The 22,345-nt window shown below is 45.9% G+C and overlaps 1 protein-coding gene, 1 non-coding gene and 1 pseudogene across 2 annotated transcripts; 1 reads left to right on the forward strand and 2 right to left on the reverse strand.

Annotated features, from left to right (window-relative positions):
• Nucleotides 1–1,127: 1,127 nt before the first annotated feature.
• On the reverse strand, nucleotides 1,128–16,147 carry Serpinc1 (serpin family C member 1). The gene is made up of 7 exons (XM_055624384.1): nucleotides 15,854–16,147; nucleotides 13,567–13,936; nucleotides 8,921–9,136; nucleotides 7,366–7,503; nucleotides 5,084–5,474; nucleotides 3,209–3,273; nucleotides 1,128–1,383 (listed from the first exon to the last, which is right to left on the reverse strand). Exons 1-7 carry the CDS (start codon nucleotides 15,892–15,894, stop codon nucleotides 1,207–1,209), a joined length of 1,398 nt encoding a protein of 465 aa, XP_055480359.1. The 5' UTR covers nucleotides 15,895–16,147; the 3' UTR covers nucleotides 1,128–1,206.
• Nucleotides 16,148–16,620: 473 nt separating this feature from the next.
• LOC129689229 (small nuclear ribonucleoprotein G-like) lies at nucleotides 16,621–16,813 on the reverse strand (annotated as a pseudogene).
• A 5,393-nt stretch (nucleotides 16,814–22,206) lies between these two features.
• Nucleotides 22,207–22,345, forward strand: LOC129689523 (small nucleolar RNA SNORA48). Its single transcript, XR_008722129.1, has one exon. It is a non-coding gene; the product is annotated as a small nucleolar RNA SNORA48 (small nucleolar RNA).

Here is a 22,345-nt window from a genome sequence, read left to right on the forward strand (position 1 = left end):
TTTATTGAATTATGTTTTAGCTACCAAATTATATATATATATGTATGTATGTATGTATAAAAACAATCTTGAGCCGGGCGCAGTGGCATAGGCCTGTAATCCCAGCACTCAGGGAGGCAGAGTCAGGCAGATCTCTTGTGAGTTCAAGGCCAGCCTGGTATACAAAGTGAAGTCCAGGTGAGCTAAGGCTACACAGGAAACCCTGTCTCAAAAAAAAAGAAAAAGAAAAATCTTGTTTTGTGGTATTTTTTTTTTAACTAAAAATCAAGTGAAAACACAGTAACTCTAAAATATTTTCCAGAATTATGTGCTGGGTTCTTTTCCTCTTAATTTGAAGGCATCCTCTCACTCTCCTCCTGTAGATTCTGTCTTTCCCCTGGTGACAGGCCAATAGTTATTGGAGGGGTAGCATGTCTCCTAGAGCCCCTGAAGCCCTGTTGTGTCGGGGAGGGGGGAGGGCAGAAGGGTCAGGGGGGGGAAATGAAAGAAGAGTTAAGAGGTGGGTTTATATAAACATATTTAAAGCCACGAGCAAAAGCTTTCTCATGGGACAGCTTTAAGAACAATGTGAATGAGACCTTAGTAACTTGGTTAGTCATCTGAAAAGTCTATTAATGTATACTTGAAATTCTGTTTGTATGAAAATGCATTTCCTCTTTATTTTGACACTGTGTATAAGAACATTATGCATGTGAGTGGTTTGAGAAATAAAAGGTTTACTACTCATTTGAATCTCTGTCTTTCCTATATAGAGATTAATTAAGTTGTTTATACATTTTTGGAATTTTGTAGTATGGTAGGAATACTGAGAATTTTCCAGATGCCTCCAGGATGAAATAGTAATGTATTTACCTCTTTTGTTTTTATGGTTTTCTTTTCTACTTTTGGGGAAAAGGGAAGACATCTTGAGACAGGGTCTCACTCTGCAGCCCAACCTCAGCTGGCCTTAACTCCTGATTCTCCTGATTCCACCTTCTGAAGTCCTAGGATATTGTACGTGCTGCCATGGCTGGCCCCTTCCTTTTTATTTACCCAGAAGTGGTGAATTGAAAATGTCACTTTACCAAATGCCCCATAGCATCTGTACTTCAGTCTCTTTTCTTCATTTCAAGTGGAAAAGCCCGTTCTTGTGAGGTGGCAGTGTGTTTATTTTTACTTCTATTCACAAACACCAAAGTAGGAAAAGGTGCAAACATTAAGAATATGTTAGTTCACACAAGGATTAGCCACTCTCCCCATGAATATGATAGTGTTCAGCGCTACTTCCCTTATAAGAACCAGGAAGGGCCTGTTGGCCTTGAAGGTCACCCTATTGGGGTTCAACGAACGACCAGCAATCACAACAGAAGTGCTCGCTGCTGCCTCACTGCCTTCCTCATTTACCTGCAGGCCACATAAAAAAAAAAAAAAAAAAAAAACATTAGCTACCCTGCAATCTGCTATAGGCACATAAATCAGACAAAGACCCAGCAGCAACTCATATTGCTGTTTTCCGGCAGGATAGACACTTGGACACAAATGGTTCCCTCCAGAAACCTACTCATTCTCACATCCAGTGAGGGTAATGCACGGGGCTTATCCAGAGCCTTGCAAGAGTTCCACAAGTGCAACCCCTGAACTAGAAGCCACGTTCCAGTAGCATGGGTTGGACACTGTATGGCAGAGCATTGTTTTCAACCAACTGTTAAGAGAAATTCAGACTGTGTAGCAGAGATCTGTAATTGAAACAGATTCACTCTTGAAGCATAAAGCAGCTGTCACCACCCCAAACAGCCACTCAGAACCGGAGAAGATGGTATCTGAGCGCCACAGCTGGAAGGATGCCTTCAGAAGATACGTGGCAGTTGATGACATTACTGTGATGGGGATAGAATCTTGTGCATTTCAGTCGCTGAGGCTTTTCTGCCATTCAAGTTTCTCCATGTCATCTATTTCTGGTTCCTTTTTTTTTTTTTTTTTTTAATACAGTCTCACTATGTACCCCTTGCTGGCCTTTAGCTTTTTATATAGACCTGGCTGGTCTGGACCCTGTGGCAATCCGCCTGTCCCTGACTTTTAATAAAGTACTTGCAATCTCTGTGCTGTGAGGGGCTGTTAATGTTTTTTCCCTCCCCTTTGGTGTCTCACATCTATTTCATGCTCATTCTAGGACTAAATTCCAAGTCATGTGAAGATTAGATCCAACAGGCTCCAACCTCCTGTCCCTCATGCCTCAGCTTCCCTAGTTTCTACTGAGCTTGGATGCTAGAATCAGCTCTCTGGCACCACACTCTGAACATTTCTCTCTGACTGGCACCTTTCTTTGCAAACTCAAGTCCCGTAAACTTGTCTCACGTTGGCCCATCTCCTTCTGCTCTCCTCTTAACTTCCATGAGGAATAGTCTACACCTGAGGGTCTCAACCCCAATTGTATGTAAAAATCTCCCGAGTATCTGTGTGAAGAAATAGACTCTTAAACGAGTTCCAGGACAGCCAGGGCAACATGGAGAAAACCCTGTCTCAAAAAACAAAAAGGAAGAAACCAATTCTCAGGCTCCATCCTTCAGTCTCTAGGGGTAAAGATGTCCACCCAAAGCTATGGATCCACACTTCAGCATTTAAGATCAAGAACGTCTACAAACTGTCACAACTTAACACTCACCTCAGTTGGGGGGAGACAGAATGAGCAAAACTCCACTCATGTGCTGCCGTGGTGTGTAGTTAATCTCTCAAGTAGATCAACATGTGCCCACCGAACTGTATTTCCTGACATGCTTCATGTTGCCATAGTTCTCCTAAAACTCGCTTGAGGACGTTCAAGTCACCCATACCCACTTCACTCAAGCCCGTGCCCTCCCCTTTCTACCCAGATTCCTTTTCAGCCGGTTACTCCATGTTTTCCATATTCCTGAAACACCTCAGAATCCCCTCTCAGTGGCCTCCGCTGGCTCCTTTTCCTTGGGCTGCCCTCTAAATAAGCCTCTCTAGCAGAAGAGAAGGTCAAACAGCGGAAGCTTGAGGGTTTCCCTGAAGTGCTGAATGGAGGGAGACCTCATGGAGAAGGAGGCTACAAGCTCCCCTGTGTGTACATACATGATTAAAGGAACACCGCACACAGGCCTCTTCCGCAGTTCTGGCCTGCGGCCAGCAGACCTGCTGGAGCATAAGAGCAGCAGCAGGAAACTCCATTCACACAGATTGAGAGAAGGCAGAGGGTGGAGGGACTCACCTCAAGAAATGCTTTGTGGAATGCGTCGGAGACATAGAGGTCATCCCTGCCCTCCGTGACAATTCCTGGGAGGAAGGACAGGGAAGGTGACACCGTGACTTGAGGAACAGAATGCTGAGCATCCCTAATAGTAACCCCACTCCCTCAATAGACGGTTGGGGGTTGTTTTTTTGTATGTTTGTTTGTTTTGTTCTTGGTTTTTTTGTTTTTTTTTTTTTTTTTTTGGCTTCTTTGGCCTGGATCTTGTGAATTTAATCTCATGTTAGCTTTTGTGGGGGAGGTAAAAAGATGGGACTCCGTTTTTAAAGAAACACTTTACTTTATATCTAGTAAAAATATGTCTTTCCGGGCTGGAGAGATGGCTCAGAGGTTAAGAGCACTGGCTGTTCTTCCAAAAGTCCTGCATTCAATTCCCAGCAACCACATGGTGGCTCACAACCATCTATAGTGAGAGCTGGTGTCCTCTTCTGGCCTGTTGGCTCATATTCAGGCGAATACTGTATAAATAATAAACAAATGAAAGTTTTAAAGAAATAAATAGGCCTTTCCAGTCTGGTAACATTTTTAAGAGGTTTGGTTTTCCAAGCTAAAGGTAGCCCAATAAAGATAAATCTGATTACCCGATTTAAGTCTTTTTTAGACAGAATCTCGTTGTGTAGCATGGGCTGGCCTTAGCTGTCTCCTGCTTCTGCCTTGAGTGCTGAGATTACAGTTGTGTGCCACCATGCCCAGCTCCGGGCTTCTTTTTGGAAAAGATGTGCAGGCCAATGAGATAGTTCATCAGGTAAGGGCGCTTGGCACCAACCCTGAAACCTGAGTTTAATCCCTGGGGCCATATGCCTTTAAACCCCTGAAAGTCATTCCCCTGCCCTCCACACACACACCAGCACTGATGCAGCCCCCTGCACACACCACACATAACAACACATAAATACGGGTGTGAGCACATACAAGACACTGCCAGCAAGAGAGGCACACATCTATAATCCCAGCACTCGGGGTGAAGGCAGCCCAATTTGTTCAAAGCCAGTCTTAACCACACAGTCTTAACCAGGAAACCTGGGCTACGAAGACCCTGCCTCAACCAAAAAAAGGCAAAAACGGGGCATTTTAAGGCTTTTTTTTTTTTTTAATTTTATTATTTATTTTGGTTTTTTGAGACAGGGTTTCTCTGTGCAGCCTTGGCAGTCCTGGAATTCTCTCTGTAGACCAGGCTGACCTTGAATTCAGCATTCTACCTGCCTCTATCTCCCTAGTGCTGAGAAGGCCTGTACCACCATCACCTGGCTAAGGTTCATTTTTTCATTTTAGTTTACTATCACATTTCCTTTTCATTTTATTTTTACGTGTGTGTGTGTGTGTGTGTGTGTGTGTGTGCGCGCGCGCGCGCGCGCGCGCACGCACATGAGTGCCAGCACCTACAGAGTAGATCCCCTGAAGCTGGAGGACTGGAGCGTTGTGAGCTGTCTACCATGGATTCTGGAGACTGATCCTGGGTCTCTGCAATAGTAATAACTGCAGAGCCCTCTCTCTAGCCCCTGTTTCAAGTGCTGGAATTACAGGCCTGTCCCAACAGGCCTTGCTTTCAATGTCTGTCTCTTTGAATGCTGTTGCTTTTGCAAATTCTTCCCCGCCTGACTTCATCTCCTCTGTTAGGTAGATTCATAGGGGGACAGTCCTGGCTGGACTGCTAAAAACAAGAGCAAACACCCCCTTTCCCAGGGGGGTGGGCTGGGAAGGGCTAGGGGTCGCCACAGCTTAGCCCAGAACCAGGGTCAGAGTCCGGGCATGCTCTCTTTTGTGCTTTCCTCTAGTCTCCCACTTTTGGTCAAACCGCCTCGGAGTAGACAGGCGGCAGCTCTCTGCCATACCAACCTGGAAGCTGGGACTTCTCGGGGCTGAAGAGATCAACAAGGCCCATGTCTTGCAGCTGCTCCTTCAGACTGAAGCTGTCCTCAGTCCGGAAGCGGGGCATGTGGACCACCAACAGCACCTCCGACAGCTCATCCAGCCACTCCTGCAGCAGCTCGGGGCTGAGCTCCCGCTCCACCTTGGCCAGGCTCTTTTCAGCCTTGGGCAGGATGAGCACCATGGTGATGTCATCACCCTTGAAGGGCAGCTCCAGCACCTGGGTGCCTTCTGCCACACGGCGGTATCTGAATTTGCCTTCCTGGTACATCATAGGCACCTGGCAGGACTGCCCATCAGCCTTGTAGAACTGCTCCTTCCTTGTGTTCTCAGGGCTGAACTTTGACTTCCACAGGCCCTGGAAGATGTCAGGTGGGAGAATCATAGAGCAAGAACAAAAATACCCGAGCAGAGCATTTACTGATATGGGACATAATCATGCTATTTGATTGCATCAACCTATCAACGTAGTTATTAGAAAAAAATTAAATTTGTGTTAAAGGGCTAATAATTATGTCTGAGTGATACAGTTATTTCTGTATTTCATTCTCTGTTTTTTTTTTCTATGTTTTTCAGCTTTCCAAAAATATTCCTTTTTTGTTTTTTTCATTTGAGAGGGGTGTGCCACCATGAGTGTGTGGACATCAAAGGTCAACTTCTCAACATGAAGAGACTGGTTCTTTCCTCCCACTCTGTGGGATCCATGATGGCACTCAGGTTGCTAGGCATGATGGCGAGAACCAACCAACCATCTTGCCACCCCAGCTCTGGTTTGTTTGTTTTAAGCAGAGGACTGTAAACCTAAGAATAATCTACAGTCTTCTTTGCAAGTTCATCCTGTGTGGCCTGCTGTCCATCAGTGTTTTGCCAACTGCCAACATCCCAAACTCTGTGCTCTGTCCCTGATGAGTTAGAGGCCAGACTCAGACAGCAATCCCGGGAATCTGTCTGAAGTCCTACCCGGCAGAGAATGCCTCCTAGCTGGCTTCCTTCACCCCTCCTTATCACCTTCTGGCTCTTTCCTCTTGAGATGTCATTAAACTCTTCTGGGAGGCAGAAGTGAGTTAGGCACAGGAAAAGAGCCAAGGACTCTTGGCTCTTTTAGAGTGTTAACTGTGTGCTCTAAAGATGTACAAATACCTCCCTAAGTATTTCACATGTGTTCACCTACTCTGTCCCTTTGATGATCCTATAAAGTAGGTGGGTCCTCTTTACCATTTTATAGATGCAGAAAAATTATCATAGGAAGGTCCCCAATAACTCCTAAGTAACTCACAAGAATTCGTACACTTGGAAATAAGGAGTCAAGATTAAAAACAAAGAAATCATACTGCATAAATGGCAAAAGGTCTCACTTGCAGTGGTTTAAGTGTCAAGAATATTGATAAATAGCAAGTTGTTGCATTTTTAAAAGGGGGGGTAACGTTGTGGAAATTCAGCCCGCTCTGCTCTTGAGCAGAGGGGGACTGACCCTAGCAATGGCTGGCTGAGGCTCCTGCCACACGGAGAAAGGGGGGATGCAGACAGCTCATGTCTAAGGATAAACAGCATATGCCACAATTCAGCTGCTCTGCAGGGAGGGTCCAGAATGTCAACGGTGTTCGTTCTCACTCTCCTCTCCCTTCTCCTCAAATGTAATTAGAGCAGTCCCTAGAACCCTGGACTTTGTGAGGAAACAAGCCATATACGTGCTTACGTCGCAGGCCCCTTCTTAGTCTAAGGTGAGCCCAGAACTACGTGAAGCTTCAGAACCCCAAGGAGCTACGTACAATAGAAGTTGCTCTTGAGCTGGGCCCGGTGGCACACACCTACAATCCCAGCACTAGGGGAGGCAGAGGCAGGCAGATCTCTGTGAGTTCAAGGCCAGCCTGGTCTACAAAGTGAGTCCAGGACAACAAAAGCTACAAAGAAAAACTCTGTCTCGAAGAGAAAAAAAAGAAAGGCAGGAAGGAAGGAAGGAAGGAAGGAAGGAAGGAAGGAAGGAAGGAAGGAAGAAATTAGATGGCAGAAATTATCACACAAGTGCAAAAGTTTGATACCATTCATCTCTCAGGCTGCTGGGTTATAAGTTCACATACTCTGCCCCAGCCTGGGGACACTACTAAAGCCTCTGGACCTCAGGGCTCTTACATTTATATGGTTGCCAAGAGCATGTAGGGACCATTTCAGGAGGGACCTGGCGACACACACACTTTACAGAGGAATAGTGAGAGGAAGCCCTAGGGTCTCCGCAGGACCCCCTGGAGTACCTTGAAGTAAATGGTGTTAACCAGCACCAGGGCAGTGAGCTCGTCGATGGCTCCTTGCGGGATGACATCTTTGATGCGGCCCTCAGTCTTGTTAGCTACCCAGCTGTTGATGGTCAGTCTGGATTGCTCTGAATTTTCCTAAAGAAAACAGAAAATAACTCTACCCACCTGCACGATTCTGTCAGCCTCGAATCTCGATTTCCTCATGCAGAATGTATTTGCTCATCATTTCTCTGCTCTTTTCTCGTGTCTGATTAAGAAGCCATCATTTTAATCCACATTGAGGAAGCCTCACTCATCTTATACGCCATCACTGACTTTTTATATAGTTAATCTTTTATCATACCAGGGATCACACTCAGGGCCCAGCCCATTAATAAATGTTAGAAGAAGAAGAAGGAGGAGGAGGAGGAGGAGGAAGAGGAGGAGGAGGAGGAGGAGGAGGAGGAGGAGGAGGAGGAGGAGGAGGAGAAAAGGGAGACAAAGCATCCGGAAAGATGAAAGAGGATACAGTCTGGAGGAGAGGAGGTACTATGTTACTCTGATTCTGGAAAACTCATAGAACTATCATTTCCAAACATGGTCTATGGGAAGCAGTGAGTGATGACACACACTTAAGAGGATGGGAGGGACGAGTACCCTGTAGCCAAATAACTTCAGAAAATGCTGATCAGCTGAGCAGTGGTAGCAGTACACCCCTTTAATCCCAGTGCTTGGGGGGTATATCTCTGTGAATTTGAAGCCAGCCTGGTATACAAAGTGAGTTCCAGGATAGCCAGGTCTACCTAGTGAAACCCTGTCTCAAAAAACAAAACACAACCGCCACCATCATCCTGCCCCCAAAAAGAGAAGAAAACACTGAGTGGATGAATCTTAAGTGGTTTGAATGAAAACAAACCCAAGAGGCTCATGTCTTTCCATGCTTAGTCCCCAGCTGATTAAGGAGTTTTTGAAAAGGATTAGGTGTGGCCTTCTTAGAGGAGATGTGTAACTGGGAAAGCCCAAGTCAGTCCCAGTCAGTCTCTGTCTCTGTCTGTCTGTCTCTCTCTCTGACTGCCTGCTACCATGCTTTCTGCCATCATGGAAATGGGCTAAGCCTCTGAAACTGTGAGCAAGCCCACAATGAAATGCTTTCTTTTATAAGAGCTGCCTTGGTCATGGTGTTTCTTGACAGCAATAGAACAGTACTCTGACAGAAATCAAGGGTTTGGGGGTTTTGTTTAATTGGTTGGCTTTTGGATTCATTGCTTTATTATTTACCCAGAACACTTAAAAGGCTTGTGTGCTTCAGGAATTGCCAAGGGAGCATGCAACACATATCATGCACCAATTTTATTTTACCATGACATATTTGAACTTGGTAGATGACATGAAAAAATAATTCCTTATACAGCTTCTTCAGAGCAGCCGTTATAATTGAAGGCCATTGCTCTCTTAAGCCTTAAGGAAGGGTCAGTGTTCTACGGGTTCTGATCCGTCCTCAGCCTCCACCAGCCACCGGTGTTTCTCTCCATTCTCAGTTTGAGTGGAGAGGATCCTGACATCCGCAACTCACCTTGAAGTCCAGGGGCTGGAGCTTGGCTCCGTAGACAATCTCACTAATGTCCTGATAGGTCTCGTTGAATGTGAGGGATTTGTCTCCAAAAAGGCGGTTGGCTGAGACCAAGTTGGAGGACTTGTTGGCTTTTCGGTAGAGTCGGCAGTTCAGTTTGGCAAAGAAGAAGTGGATCTGGTCGGATGTTTTCTCGGAGATGGTATCAAATTTAAAAACCTATAGATGACAAAAGAAAACAGTGGTGGGTGTGGCTGGGCAGTCCAGTTACCATGGGTGCAGGGTACAATGCTGGACTAACATTGGTCTCAGTTACGTCCAGCAGTGCCTGAAACAGCATAAACACTTGGCTCATGTTTTTGAGAAGAATGTACAAGAAAAAGAAGAAAGGGCAGGAAGCATAATGGGGAAAGACCAGGAGACAGGCATGCCACCTGCTCTTTAAGGGACTGTAGATCAGGGCAGAGTGCTTTCTGACTGTGAAGGGAGAAGTCCTCTTGGTGATTCAGGGCAGAGGAGCCAAGCTAGTGTATCTCATCATGACAAGTGTTTCCACAGCATCTCCTTGGGTCAGCACATCTTGAGGGCTCTGGACTACTGCTCGCAGAAGAACTGAGAAAGGAAAAGATGGTGTCAGCAAGGATATAAAGGAACCCAGAATCAGAGTGTCAGGGTTTAAAAGGGCTTAAAAATTATCCATGGCAGCCAGAGCCACAGACCTAAACAACCACCTTCTCCATCACCAGCACAAAATGGCGAGGCTGCCGCCCCCTTCTTTCTATGCTCTGTCCTGAGGTGGGAAAAGGCCTTTTTGGTTTTGTTAATTCTCTGATTTAAATGTTCCTGATTCTGTTCTGATATGTGCTCTGTGCACACACATGTGGAGTCAGGACAACCTTGACTGTTGTTACTCAGGAACCATATACCTTCTTCTCTTGCTTTAATTATTTATTTTTTTGGGGGGGTGAATGTATGCCTCATGTATGTGGGTGCCTACAGAGACCAAAAGAAGGCATTGCATCTTGTGTAGCTGGAGATACAGGAGGTTATGAGCCGCCAGATGTGGGAGCTGGAAATCCAATCTAAGTCCTCTCAAAGAGAGGGGAGGCTCTTTAACCCCTGAGCTACCTCTCCACACCCACCTTTTCCCCTTTGTGAGACGGGGTCTCTCACTGGTAGACCCGGCTGACAAGGGACCTGCTGGTCTATGTCCCCGGTGGTAGACTAACACTTTCAGTAATTTAATTTAAAAATTTTGAACATCAGGCTGGAGAGATGGCTCAGCGGTTAAGAGCACTGTCTCCTCTTCCAGAGGTCCTGAGTTCAACTCCCAGCAACCACATGGTGGCTCACAACCATCTCTGCTGGAATCTGATACCCTCTTATGGCATGCAGGTGTACATTTGGATAGAGCACTCATCTACATAATAAATAAATAAACAAACAAACAAATAAACAAATAAATAAATTCTGAATATCAATTAACAAGCATGCGTGCCATGCCTGGCTTTCTGGAGATCAAACCCAGGACTCATGCATGCAAGGCAAAGTGAGCCTTCTCCCCAGGTTCCTTTTTATCACTCTTTTGATTAAAAGCTCTATGGGTTTCTCTTTGTCTAGAGAGAGAGATAGATTGGCACCCAAGTGTTCTACATTCGACACTGGATGTAGGAAGGTCTCAGAGGACACATTGGGATTAGCAGCACTGTTCTGTCTCTGTGGGTTTTCCTTTCTGGCGTTATTCTGCACTGAGACTAAACCATGAGCTCGGCACATTCCTAGTCTACTCTTGAGCCCACGTGGCCAGCTCTTGTTTCTTTTTGTAGGAAGGGTCACATTGACGCTCGCATCTGGGGACGGTGACAGGATATGAGGAAATGCTTGAGGCTGATGACAGTGTGTAAATGCAGCAGGAGGCAGCATTGTGACGGAAGTTACCAAAGAGCTGCCAGCTTCCTTCCTAAGGGCACGAGGAACACACAGCAGGGCCAGGGCAGGCCTGTGCGCTGTGCTGGGCACAGCGGAGGCAGAGTACAGAGCTCCTGAAAGCTAAGTGTTCTGTGGAGCGCAGGTGTGGATAACCTCAGCCCCGATCTGAACAAATGAGCACGGTTTAGCGGAAACCGGCTGTCTGAGAAGAGGTGCACCTTCCTAATGTCCAGATGTCCATGTCTGGGGTTTAGATGGCAGTGTATGCCATGCTGGAGGGTTGTCTGCCTCCCCGTCATTTATCTTTGTTTCCAGAGCGAGGGCCAACCTAAAGAAAGGCAACTGGGAACTCAAGCCAAGCGCAGGGTAAGGATCTAAGGGCTCCACCCGTGGCTTAAGAGTGATACCAATGGCTACTTCATTTCATGGCATTTCTTGTTATCCTGGTCCAATTTTATTTCCCTTCTTCCCTGCCCTGCCAGAAGGGGTAAGGGAATCATTGATCTGAAAGGATCAGTACTTCCCATAGCTCCAAAATGTTCTGTCTCTTTGAGGCTTCTCAGCTTCCCAGGATCCAGGTCCCTCAATACAAAGCCCTAAACCTACCCCAAGAGCCAATCTGAGCTCTCCAGAAAGCAAATTGCCTTTCCCTACCAGGGCAGCGACTAGCATATGGTCCAGCATAGAGCTAGTGCCAGCAAGATGAGTCAGCAGGTAAAAGCATTTGCTCATCAGGCTTGACAAGCTGCTGACTGCATCCATAACCCCAACACTCCTATAGCAACATGGAAGCTTGCAGGGCATCGAGCCCGGACTCTGCAGTGTGGCGGAAATAAGAGACTCCCTCAGCAAGGTAGAAGGAGAGAACTGACTCCTGCAAGTTGACCTCTGACCTCACACACACAGCATGACACATGAGTGCTCTCTTTCAAATAATTAACTGGGAGAGAATAAAGAACATTTATAAAGAAATCCAGGTAATAACTCCTTGCTTAATTAAAAAAAAATCATTAGACACATGGTAATACTTGTGATTCTTCTAGTCATGAAGCTGAGTCCAGGTGATCACCACAGGTTCAAGGCCAGCCAGAGCTACATAGAGTAAGTTTGGGGGGTCAGCCTGGGCTACACCACAAAAAACCAGAGGTTTGAATGGGAATTGAGCATCTTAGCCAGAGTCCTCCTTCCTGATTAGCTTCCTTAGGTGTACAGATTTTAGTATGTTTATCCTATATTATGTCTAACATCCACTTATGAGTGAGTATATACCATGTGTGTCTTTCTGCTTCTGGTATACCTCACTCAGGATGATCTTTTCCAGTTCCCACCATTTACCTGTAAATTTCCTGATTTCCTTGTTTTTTATTGCTGAGTAATATTCCATTGTGTAGATATACCACAATTTCTGTATCCATTTCTCAACTGAGGGGCATCTGGACTGTTCCCAGCTTCTGGCTATTACACTCAATCCCCATTCAGAAAGGCAAAGAGGATGGACATTGGAGGAGAGATAAAACAGGGAACAGGACAGGAGTCTACCACAGAGGATCTCTGAAGGACTCTACCCTGCAGGGTATTGAGACAGATGCTGAGACTCATAGCCAAAATTTGAGCAGAGTGCAGGGAATCTTAGGAAAGAAGTGGGAGACAGTAAGACCTGGAGAGGACAGGAGATCTACAAGAAGAGCAACAGATCCAAAAAGTCTGTATACAGGGGTCTTTTCTGAAACCGATACTCCAGTCAAGGACCACTCATGGAGATGGCCCAGAACCCCTGCACAGAGGTAGCCTATGGCAGTTCAGTATCCAAGTGGGTTCCATAGTAATGGGGACAGGGACTGTCTCTGACAGAAACTGATTGGCCTGCTCTTTAATTACCTCCCCCTGAGGGGGGAGCAGCCTTACCAGGGGACAGAAAAAGATAATGCAGCAACTCCTGATGAGACCTGATAGACTAGGATCAGAGGAAAGGGGAGGAGGACCACCCCTATCAGTGGACTTGGAGAGGGACACAGGTCGGGAAGAGGGAGAATGGGATTGGGAGGAGAAGAGGGAGGGAGGTACAGGGAGGATACAAAGTGAATAAATTGTAATTAACAAAAATAAAAATAATTAAATAAAAAAACCAGAGGTTTGTTTTTTTGTTTTGTTTTGTTTGTTTGTTTGGAGAGATGGCTTAGCAGGACCAGAGTCCAATTCCCAGCACCCACATGGCAGCTCACAACTGTCTGTAATAACTCCAGTTTGAGGGGATCCAACAGACACACATGCAGGCAAAACACCAATGCATATAAAATTATATATATATTATATAATTACATAAATATTTGTATAATTATATATATAATATTATATATATATATATATTTTTTTTAAGAAAAAGAGGACTGGAGAGATGGCTTAGAGGTTAAGAGCACTGGCTATTCTTCCTAAGGTCCTGAGTTCAATTCCCAGCAACCACATGGTGGCTTATAACCGTCTATAATGAGACCTGGTGCCCTCTTCTGACCTGCAGGCACATGTGCAGGCAGAATACTATACAAATAATAAATAAATAAATCTTAAAAAAAAAAGAATAAATAAATACAAAAGAAAAAGAATCCTAACACATGAAGTACTGATTCAAAGAAAATTGTAACCCACAGTGATGTGTTGCCTTAGACATGAAGTCCAAGAGATGCTCTGCAGCAAGGAAAAAGGCAGAGGGCTTCACACTGTACCTCCATCAGCTGCTTGAGAGTATTGTTACAAGCACCCAGCTTGGTCATGGCAAAAGCCGTGGAGATGCTCAAGGGCGACAGGAAGATGTTGTCGTTGTCATTCTTGGAGTCGGCCAGGTGCTGATAGAAGGTAGTGGCAAATCGAGAATTGGCTTTGGATAGTTCCCAGACCCGACGGTTGGTGGCCTCTGGGACCTTCTGCTCTAGGCCATCCTCCTCGGTGGCCTTCTTCGCTGGGGAGCGGTAAATGCACATGGGATTCACAGGAATGTCCCGGGGCTTCGCAATGCAGACATCGTCCACGGGGCTTCCACGACAGATCACACAGCCCCAGGCACCAATGAGTAGCAGAGAGAGGAGACATACCTTCCTACAGGGACAGAACCGTGACTCCTCATCCCCACTGGCCACCACAATCTTATTCCTGAGAAGTGTAAGATTCTGGCCTTCTCGGCATTTGAGCTAAGCATGTGTGCCAGGGTAAGACCAGTCCTGGGCTCCTTGCCTGGACATGGTTATATATTAGAGGCCGTGTGTGTGTGTGTGTGTGTGTGTGTGTGTGTGTGTGTGTGTGTGTGTACGCGCGCGCATCCGTGTTAAGATAAGGAAGAATGCAGTTTCCTTTGATGAGTGGAACATCTGGATGTGCCTAGTGGAGAGTCAGAGAGCAAAGGAAGCCACCTGAAGGTGTTCAGGAAACCCTACCCCACCCCAGCCCTTGACAGGGATGGAAGTTAGCCGGAGTCTTAAAGGGCAGGAAGGCTCTGATGAAGAGTGGTGAGAGAACATGAATGTAGCAAAGGGGCATCTGAGTGCTGAAGGTTCCTGATCTGCAGCTCCAGCCTGAACCCAGACCTCTGGACAGACTCACTATTTGCCAGTCGGGAAGGCCTGCTACTGCCATTGTGAGATGTGAGTGAGCTGCTGAGCTGGCCTTCTCCTCCGCATACTGCTCTTCTATCCTTCCACCCAGTGGATCCTGCCTCCAGTCTGCAAACCCAGACATCACTTGGATTCCTCCCTCATTTAGTCTGACCCCAGATTCAGTTAATACCATACCTTCTGACCTTTCCTGCCCCCACCTTAGTCCTGCCCTCATTATTCTCTTTCCCCTGAATTTTTTGAATAGCTTTTTATAGGGATCACTAAAAGTAAACATAATTTCACTTTGAGGGTGGTAGGCATTAGAATAGGGTATCAGTAGCCCAAGCTGCCTCATTCTCACTACATAGCTGAGGATGACCTTGAACTTATGATTTTTCTTCCTCCAGATCCCTAGTGCTGGGAATATAGTCATGTGCTACCATTCCTGGCTTGATAGCTCCTTCTAATTAAAAAAAAAAAAAAAAAGAAGAAGAAGAAGAAGAGATGATAATCAGGTATGGTGATATATATATATACCCTTAATCTCAACATTTGGGAGGCTGGGGCAAGAGGATCATGAATATGAGGACAGCCTGGGCTACATAATTTCTCAAATTAAAAAAAAATAAAATAGTGAGATTGGCAAGGGATTTTGGACACTCAATAAAGTAATAACCAAGAAATAGAGTCTCCACTTCCAGCTGCTCGGGGTACCTGGGTTTGGAGGAGGGAGTCTGTATCTGGGCACTGAGTCTTTCCTTCTGAAAGAAAAAGTCAGGCACAGAGTGCAGAAAAGCCTTGCTCAGGTAGTCTGCAAGAGACAAGCTGACTGGAGGCTGAGTGAAGCCAAAGGGCATGTGCCTTTCTGTGTGGTCTGAAACCCATTCTACTGCTTGAGAAGTGGCGCCGTGAAGGAAAAGGAGGAAGGTAGGGTGTCGAGGGGGACAACGGTGGAGAGAAGGGAAAGAGAACCATTTCCACTGTGTGGGGTTTCCCATTTTGTTCTTGGGGCATTTGGAAATGTGAGTGAAGGCTGAATGGAGCCCTGAGCTCTGCTGGGTGTCAAAAGGAACCGGAGTGGTCAGGCCACCTCCTCATTGCCAGCTTCCTCCAACGACCTCCATCAAGAAGGGCTTTGGGACTCAGTCAGAGGTCATAGACGGAGAGGAGCAGAAAGCAATTTAGGAGGCTGCCCTGGCGGTGTCCTCTGGCCTGCTCGTCCCCTCACAAGGAAGGTACCCTTGCTCCTGGAGCTAAGGACCAAAGGCGCAGCTTACGTGAAATGATGTCTCCCATGAAGGTCTTCAACTAACTACCATGGAGAGGGCCTGGTCATCTCAAAAGTGTCAGAGGTCATTCTTGTGAGTCCTTCAGAGGCCAGAAACCTCAGCAAGAGCTGACAGAGGGAAAGCCCACCACTTACCTCTCTCCAGCAGCCGCCCTTCCTATCCCTTTGGAATACATGGCGGATGTGCTTCTACAGAGAAGGGCCGGTGGAAGTGGTGCTGGATGAGACAATCTGCTTCCTCCCTCTGAATCTGAGGGAGGTTCAGAGGCCAGGTGGAGGAGGGAGCTAGTCAGGAGAGGAGGGCTGAGGTCAAAGGCTGATGACCAGTTCCCAGGGTTACGCAAAGTATAGAACTCGGTGTTGTTTAATTAGTAGAAGAGTTAAAGTTCAGTCAGGCCTAGGGAAAGTGTGGCCCCCTTTTTTGCCCACAGCCCTTCATCCCCCTCTTCCCTTTGTAAAAAAAAAAGGGGGGGGGAGGGGAGAACATGGCCAGTTCAAACCTGACTCAGGAGGGCTCTGCAGAAAAAAAATTTCTAATCAGGAGAAAGCAGAAATGGAGGGATATAATTGGGAACAACTGCTTTTATTGCTCCCTGCCTCTTGTGGGCTGGCCTCACAGTTGTTCTGTAGCCAAAGCTGACCTTGAACTCCTGATCTTTTCTGTCTCTACCTTCCAAGGGCTGGAACTACAGGTGAGAGTTTCTACCCCTGTTTCCTTTCCTGTGAGCAAGAACAGCAAGTATTGGAATATTTTTTTTCCTTTTTTTTTTTCTTTTGTTTCTCTTTTTGAGTATTACAAAGTTTTATTTAGACAAAAGTTTCATATGGAAATGTACATGACCCAATTCTACACCAAGTCAATCAATCCCTTTGGGGGGGCTCCTACGCTGAACAGCCATTGTTTAAACTCCTTCCAAGGCTTCTAGCATGATGATGCAGTTCCCTCTTAGGACCACCATTCTGAAGTTGCCCACTGGTTGCCTTCTCCACACACTCATCAGTCATGAGATTCATTCCTTGCACATGTCTGCCATCACTTTTCAGTGATGATTCCTCTATAAATTTCTTCAGTTTGGGAGCATGGGCCTTGCTCATGCGACTCCTCAGCAACTCAGCACGACTTGAAATATTTCTTCTCTTTTGTTTGGGGGGGTGGTTTTGAAATGGGGTCTCTCTGTGTAGTCCTGGCTGTCCTGGAACTCACTCTGTAGACGAGGCTGGCTTTGAACTCAGAGATCTGCCTACCTCCGCCTCCTGAGTGATGGGATTAAAGGTGTGTACTACCACTGCTCAGCTGGAAATATTAAAGAGCAAACAAGCTGTTATGTCCATGTGTATAGTTAGTAATATTTTTAGTAGTTCTGAGGGGAGATTAAGTAAATTCAAACTAATGGAGATAAAGGGCCATTTGTTTCTGTTTTCCTCTTCACTTAGAAGAGGAAAAAGATCATAGCACTGGGATTGCTGTAACTGTGCTCAATATCCCATATGACTTGAGTTTGGAATAAGAGGAAGTGTAGGGAAAGCTTCACTCTCTTGGTAGGAACTCATCAGGACTAGAGCATGTCGAAGTTCTTGCCTGATTGGGCAGGACACTTTAAGGACAGAGGCCAGAGTTTATTGCTCAAAGGCTCACCATCACCCCTGACTGAAGATAACTGGAAAGTTGCCAGTTTAGCCAATAAAATGGTATGACCTGTGCCACAGGCATGTGCTATGAACTGGATGAGGTTCTTCTCTTGGTCAAGGAGATGTCATGTACAGAACCATGTGCAAGATGGCTCAGTGGGTAGAGGAACCTGCCTCCAACCTGATAACCTGAGTTTGGTCCCTAAACTCACATAACAGAGGAAGAGAACTGACTCCCACAAATGTCCTCTGTGTTCTCTGTGTAGCCTTGGCTGTCCTGGACTCACTTTGTACACCAGGCTGGCCTTGAACTCACAGAGATTCACCTGCTTCTGCCTCTGTAAGTGTTGGGATCACAGGCCTAAGCCACCATGCCTGGCTAATTTATGCAATTTTCAACAGTACTTTTGCTTGATATTTTAAGTCTTATTTCTCCTCTGTTATTTGTATCATCCTGAAAGGGGTTCTCTCTCTCTCTCTCTCTCTCTCTCTCTCTCTCTCTCTTTCTCTCTCTCACACACAGACAAGAGGTAGTGCATGCCCATAATACCAACACTCAGAAAATTGCAGGATTTGAGAGTTGGGAGGCCAGCCTGAGATACACAGTGAGTTTGTGGCCACCCTGTCTTCAAAAGAGAAAGGAAAAGGAGTTCAGAGGAGTCAGACTAGACCACATAGTGTTGCTAAAGCCATAAGGGAGCAGGCCCTTTCACCCATTGCTCTGAGGAACAGTGGCTGGAACTCCCTGATAGGACATTTGCTCTTTGAGCTGCCAATCTACCCAGGAACCCAGCCTATGGTATGCTTGCATAGGCACAAATACCAACAACAGCACTGTGAAAACGATGGCTCCTCCCTCTCAGTACTGACGGAAAGATCCCTAGGGCATCTAAGTGGAAGAAAGACTACAGGGAATTATAGTACTGCCAGGCCTTTAGTAACAGAAGGATGTTGGGGGAGGAATGGGCAGAAAAGGGTGTAAGAGTCGACAATATTTAAACATACCACATACATACATACATACATACATATGTATATATATGTATATATGTATATATACATACATACACACATATATATATTTTTTTGAGACAGGGTCTGCGCTATTTCAGGTTGGCCTCAATGCATAACCAAGGCTCTTGAACAGTGGCTCCTCCTGCCTCTGCCACACCATTTATATAGTGCTGAGGATCTACATGAGGGCTTCTCACTGCTAGGGAAGCACTCTACCTACTAGATTTTCTTTTCTTTTCTTTCTTCCTTCCTTTATTTATTTTTTTTTTTCAGACAGGGTTTCTCTGTGTAGCCCTGGCTGTCCTGGGTCACTCTGTAGACCAGGCTGGCCTCGAACTCAGAGAGATCTGCCTACCCCTGCTTCCCTTAAGTGCTTTGATTAAAGGTAGGCACTACCATGGTCCCAGTTCTATTTTTGTTGTTGTTTGTCTTAGTTAGGGTTCTATTTCTGTGATAAAACACCATAAAAGCAACTTGAGGAGAAAATGCTTTATTTCCTCTCACATGTCCCAATCACAGTCCCTCATCCAAGGGAAGTCAGGGCAAGAATTCAAAGTAGGAACCTAAACTAAAGCAGAGGCCATAGAGGGATGCTGCTTACTGGCTTGCTCCTCCTGGCTTGCTCAGCTGCCACCTTAGAGCACCCAGGATCACCAGCCAAGGGGTGGCTACTGCCCACAGTAAGCTGTGCCCCCCCCATATCAATCATCAGTCAAGAAATTGTAACCCAGGCTTGCCCACAGGACAATCTAGTAGGGGCATCATCTAAATTTTGGTTCCCTTTTCTGAAACAGTAGCTTGTATCAGGTTGACATAGAACTAGCCAGCATAATGTTCATTTGTTTTCAGGACAGTGTCTTCTATATGGTTCTGTCTAGGCCTGACTTTATGATCCACCTGCCTCAGTGTCTTGAGTGCTGGGATGATATACCACCATGCCTGACTTAGTTTTCTAATTTTTTTAAAACCCATCAATATGTCTGTTATGCAAAAAGGCCTTGACTTGATGGCCAATGAGTGTCTCAGTGCTGTGTAACACAGAGGCTTGGAAAGAGGGGTCCTAGTGCAGGACCTAGGGTGCACTAGGGTGTCAGCACCTAAGAGAAGCAGGGAAGAGTGGAGGAAGCCCACTTCAGAGGAAGCCTGCCCGGCAAAATAATTTCTATTAGCTGATAATGTCCTATTGTCTGCAGTTTAATCATTATCTTGCTGTTGGAGTGTACCAAATTCCAAATATTCAAGGGCCATTTCAAAATACTGTATACCAGAATCTGTGCTGGCTGCTTTCCCGACATCGACTCATCAGCTCTACTGGGATAGTACTACGGCCAGCTTACAGAGGGGGGAAGAAACACACACACTGCTGTTCACTTGGTTTGAGTGCTTGCCCTCGTCACAGACTTAGGGGAGATGAAGTTCAAGCTCCTCACTAGATGACCGTTTCATAGGTCTTCTAAGTGTTAATAAAGAATTGTCCAAGCCTTCCCTGGCTGTAACTCAGCATCCACTTGGTTTTCTTCCTTCCCTTTCTGCTTTTTGAGACAAGGTCTTAATATGTATTGAGGCTAGAATCAAAACTCTCAATCCTTTTGCCTCAGATGATTGTTTTCCTTCATACAAAGATATAACTTCTCCCACCAGCTGTTTTTCTCTGGATAGTCACAAGTTTCTTTAGAAAGCCCCCCAAATCAGGGTCTTTGCCCACACATACTGAATTAGAGTATACTTGTATGCATCCCAGACGAGCACAGTGACAGCACAGCCTTTGCAATCATGTGACCAGTTCTTTTTTTAGAAGTTCAGTTTCCATGTTGCATCAAGTTGTAACTACTCCAACAGGTGGAAGTTACCAGCCCAAGCATTCCCTGGTTCTCAGTGCTCAAAGCCAACATTTTTGGGATATCTGCTGGGATTCTATTCCTGAAAGAAAAGGCCCTCAGCATGATTCTTGACCAAGAGGAAAAAACACCTGTCTTAGGCTACGCTGCTCAACATTGCCATCAGGAAGACAACATGGTCAAAAGACAGTGCTGCTGCACTCACCCACATTGTCCTCTGGCTGTTTCCCTCACTCACTCTGTGGTGGCAGGTTTCCTCAGCATCTCCACTACCAGCCTAACATCAGCTTCTCTCTGTCTCTGTCTCTCTCACACACACAGCTTCCCTTGGCTTCCACTGGCTTGGATGATCCCAAATCTCTTTTCTTTTGGTTCATCTTAGATTGGTTTAAGAAAGGAAAAAGAGCTGGGCGGTGGTGGCACACGCCTATACTCCCAGCACTCAGGAGGCAGAGGTAGATGGATCTCTGTGAGGTCGAGGCCAGCCTGGTCTACAGAGCAAGTTCCAGGACAGCCAAGGCTACACAGAGAAACCCTGCGTTGAAACTTTTAGAAATTTTAGTCCTATCCAGAGCTAGAGGCAAACTTTTTATAAGGGTCCAGAGTAGAGTGCATGCTCTGTAAGAGTAAGACTGAGGGGTCGATTCCCTAGCATTTAAAGCAAAACTCTAAAGGCATTCTGTGTGTGTGTGTGTGTGTGTGTGTGTGTGTGTGTGTGTGTGTGTACGTGTGTACACACACACACGCATAGCTGTGTACATACCATGTATGTGTATGGTCAAAGGACAGCTGCTAGTTGATTCTTCCCTTCTACCTTGCTGTATTTGTGGTGCTGCATATTCCAGGGTAGCTGGCCCTTGAACTTCTGGGCAGTTCTGTCCCTGCTGCTTTTCCCATCTCACTATTGAAGTATTGGGGTTGCAGATTGTGCCACTGCAACTGGCTTTTTATGAGGTTCCAGGAATGGAATTCAGGTTGTCAGGTGTGCATGGCAAGTACTTTTTACCTACTGAATCATCTTATTGGCTTCCAAAATCCTTGTATCCAGTAAAGATTTGGGAGATAATTCCCTGCTTCTATGTGGCCCCATTTTCCTCCACTCTGAGTGGAAACAAGATAGGAAAGCACACATGGGTCTTCTGGTGCATTGCTCTTAGGGGTTGGTTTGATGATCCATTGAGAGAAAAGAATATCACATTTAATTCCCCTCTCATTTTCTTTCTTTTTTTATTTAATTTTATGTGCAATATTATGAAGGTGTCAGATCCCTTAGAATTGGCAGTACAGACAGTTGTGAGCTGCCTTAGGTCCTTTGGAAGAGCAGACAGTGCTCTTAACCACTGAGCCATCACTCCAACCTCTCCCCCTCATTTTCATTACCTCCTTCAGGTCATTAACTTCTTTCTTCACTAGCCTCCAGTCTGAGTACAGTAACATCCACGAGCAGGTAATTTAACTGGCCTTTGCTGTTGCCTCATATCCTGGGCTGTGGTGTTCTTGTCTTTGGACCCCACAGTAAGACCTTGGCAAGGAGCAAACAGTAGCTTGGGTCCTCCTGTGGTTATTGAGTAACCCCCTTCCATGGAGCATTGGCAAAGCACATAGCACAAAAGCCAGGGCATGCCCAGCTCCTCCAGACTGTCAAAAGATCTTAGGGTGACAATAGCATCTAAGGGTGATAATTAAGGTGGGATGAAGCTTATCAAAAGCTTTCTCATGCTGGCTGCTTTTCACTGGGTCTTGAAGTGTCTTACTGGAATTTGCGCCAATCCTCAGAACAGTTAGAAAGTTCAGTTTGGGTTTCAGGGAAATCAAACAGCAAGAGTAAATATTTATCAAGCAGGTTCAGTGCACACAGCTGTGGGCCTGAGTGAGATAGAACTAATAAGTTTTTATGTCTGAAGAGGTGCATTTTTTTTTCTGAATTAGCAGATGATACTTCCTTAGTGGAGAGATTATCAAGACTTTCTTAAATAGGCACTACCACTTCTTAAGAACAGAAATACCACTCCCTGGCAATGGGCAAAGAGACTCTTGGTGTTGTTCTTCTATCAGCCAGGGGCAGGGCAGAGGGCAGTCTGCTTTGTTCATCCTAGCTCAGTGACTGGCTTGGTGGCCAAAGCTGTTTCATGCCTCAGGCACATAA

The sequence above is a fragment of the Psammomys obesus genome, unplaced genomic scaffold (assembly GCF_907164565.1).
Source record: "Psammomys obesus unplaced genomic scaffold, mPsaObe1.curated_primary_1811, whole genome shotgun sequence".
Lineage (NCBI taxonomy): Eukaryota > Metazoa > Chordata > Mammalia > Rodentia > Muridae > Psammomys > Psammomys obesus.

Excerpts from the sequence above, each read along its gene's own strand:
- Serpinc1 (XM_055624384.1), bottom strand. The coding sequence starts at position 15,894 with ATGTATTCCAAAGGGATAGGAAGGGCGGCTGCTGGAGAGAG. Across the intron at positions 7,504-8,920 it reads TCCAGCCCCTGGACTTCAAG|GAAAATTCAGAGCAATCCAG; the intron begins GTGAGTTGCGGA and ends TGTTTTCTTTAG. Across the intron at positions 5,475-7,365 it reads TTAACACCATTTACTTCAAG|GGCCTGTGGAAGTCAAAGTT; the intron begins GTACTCCAGGGG and ends GACATCTTCCAG.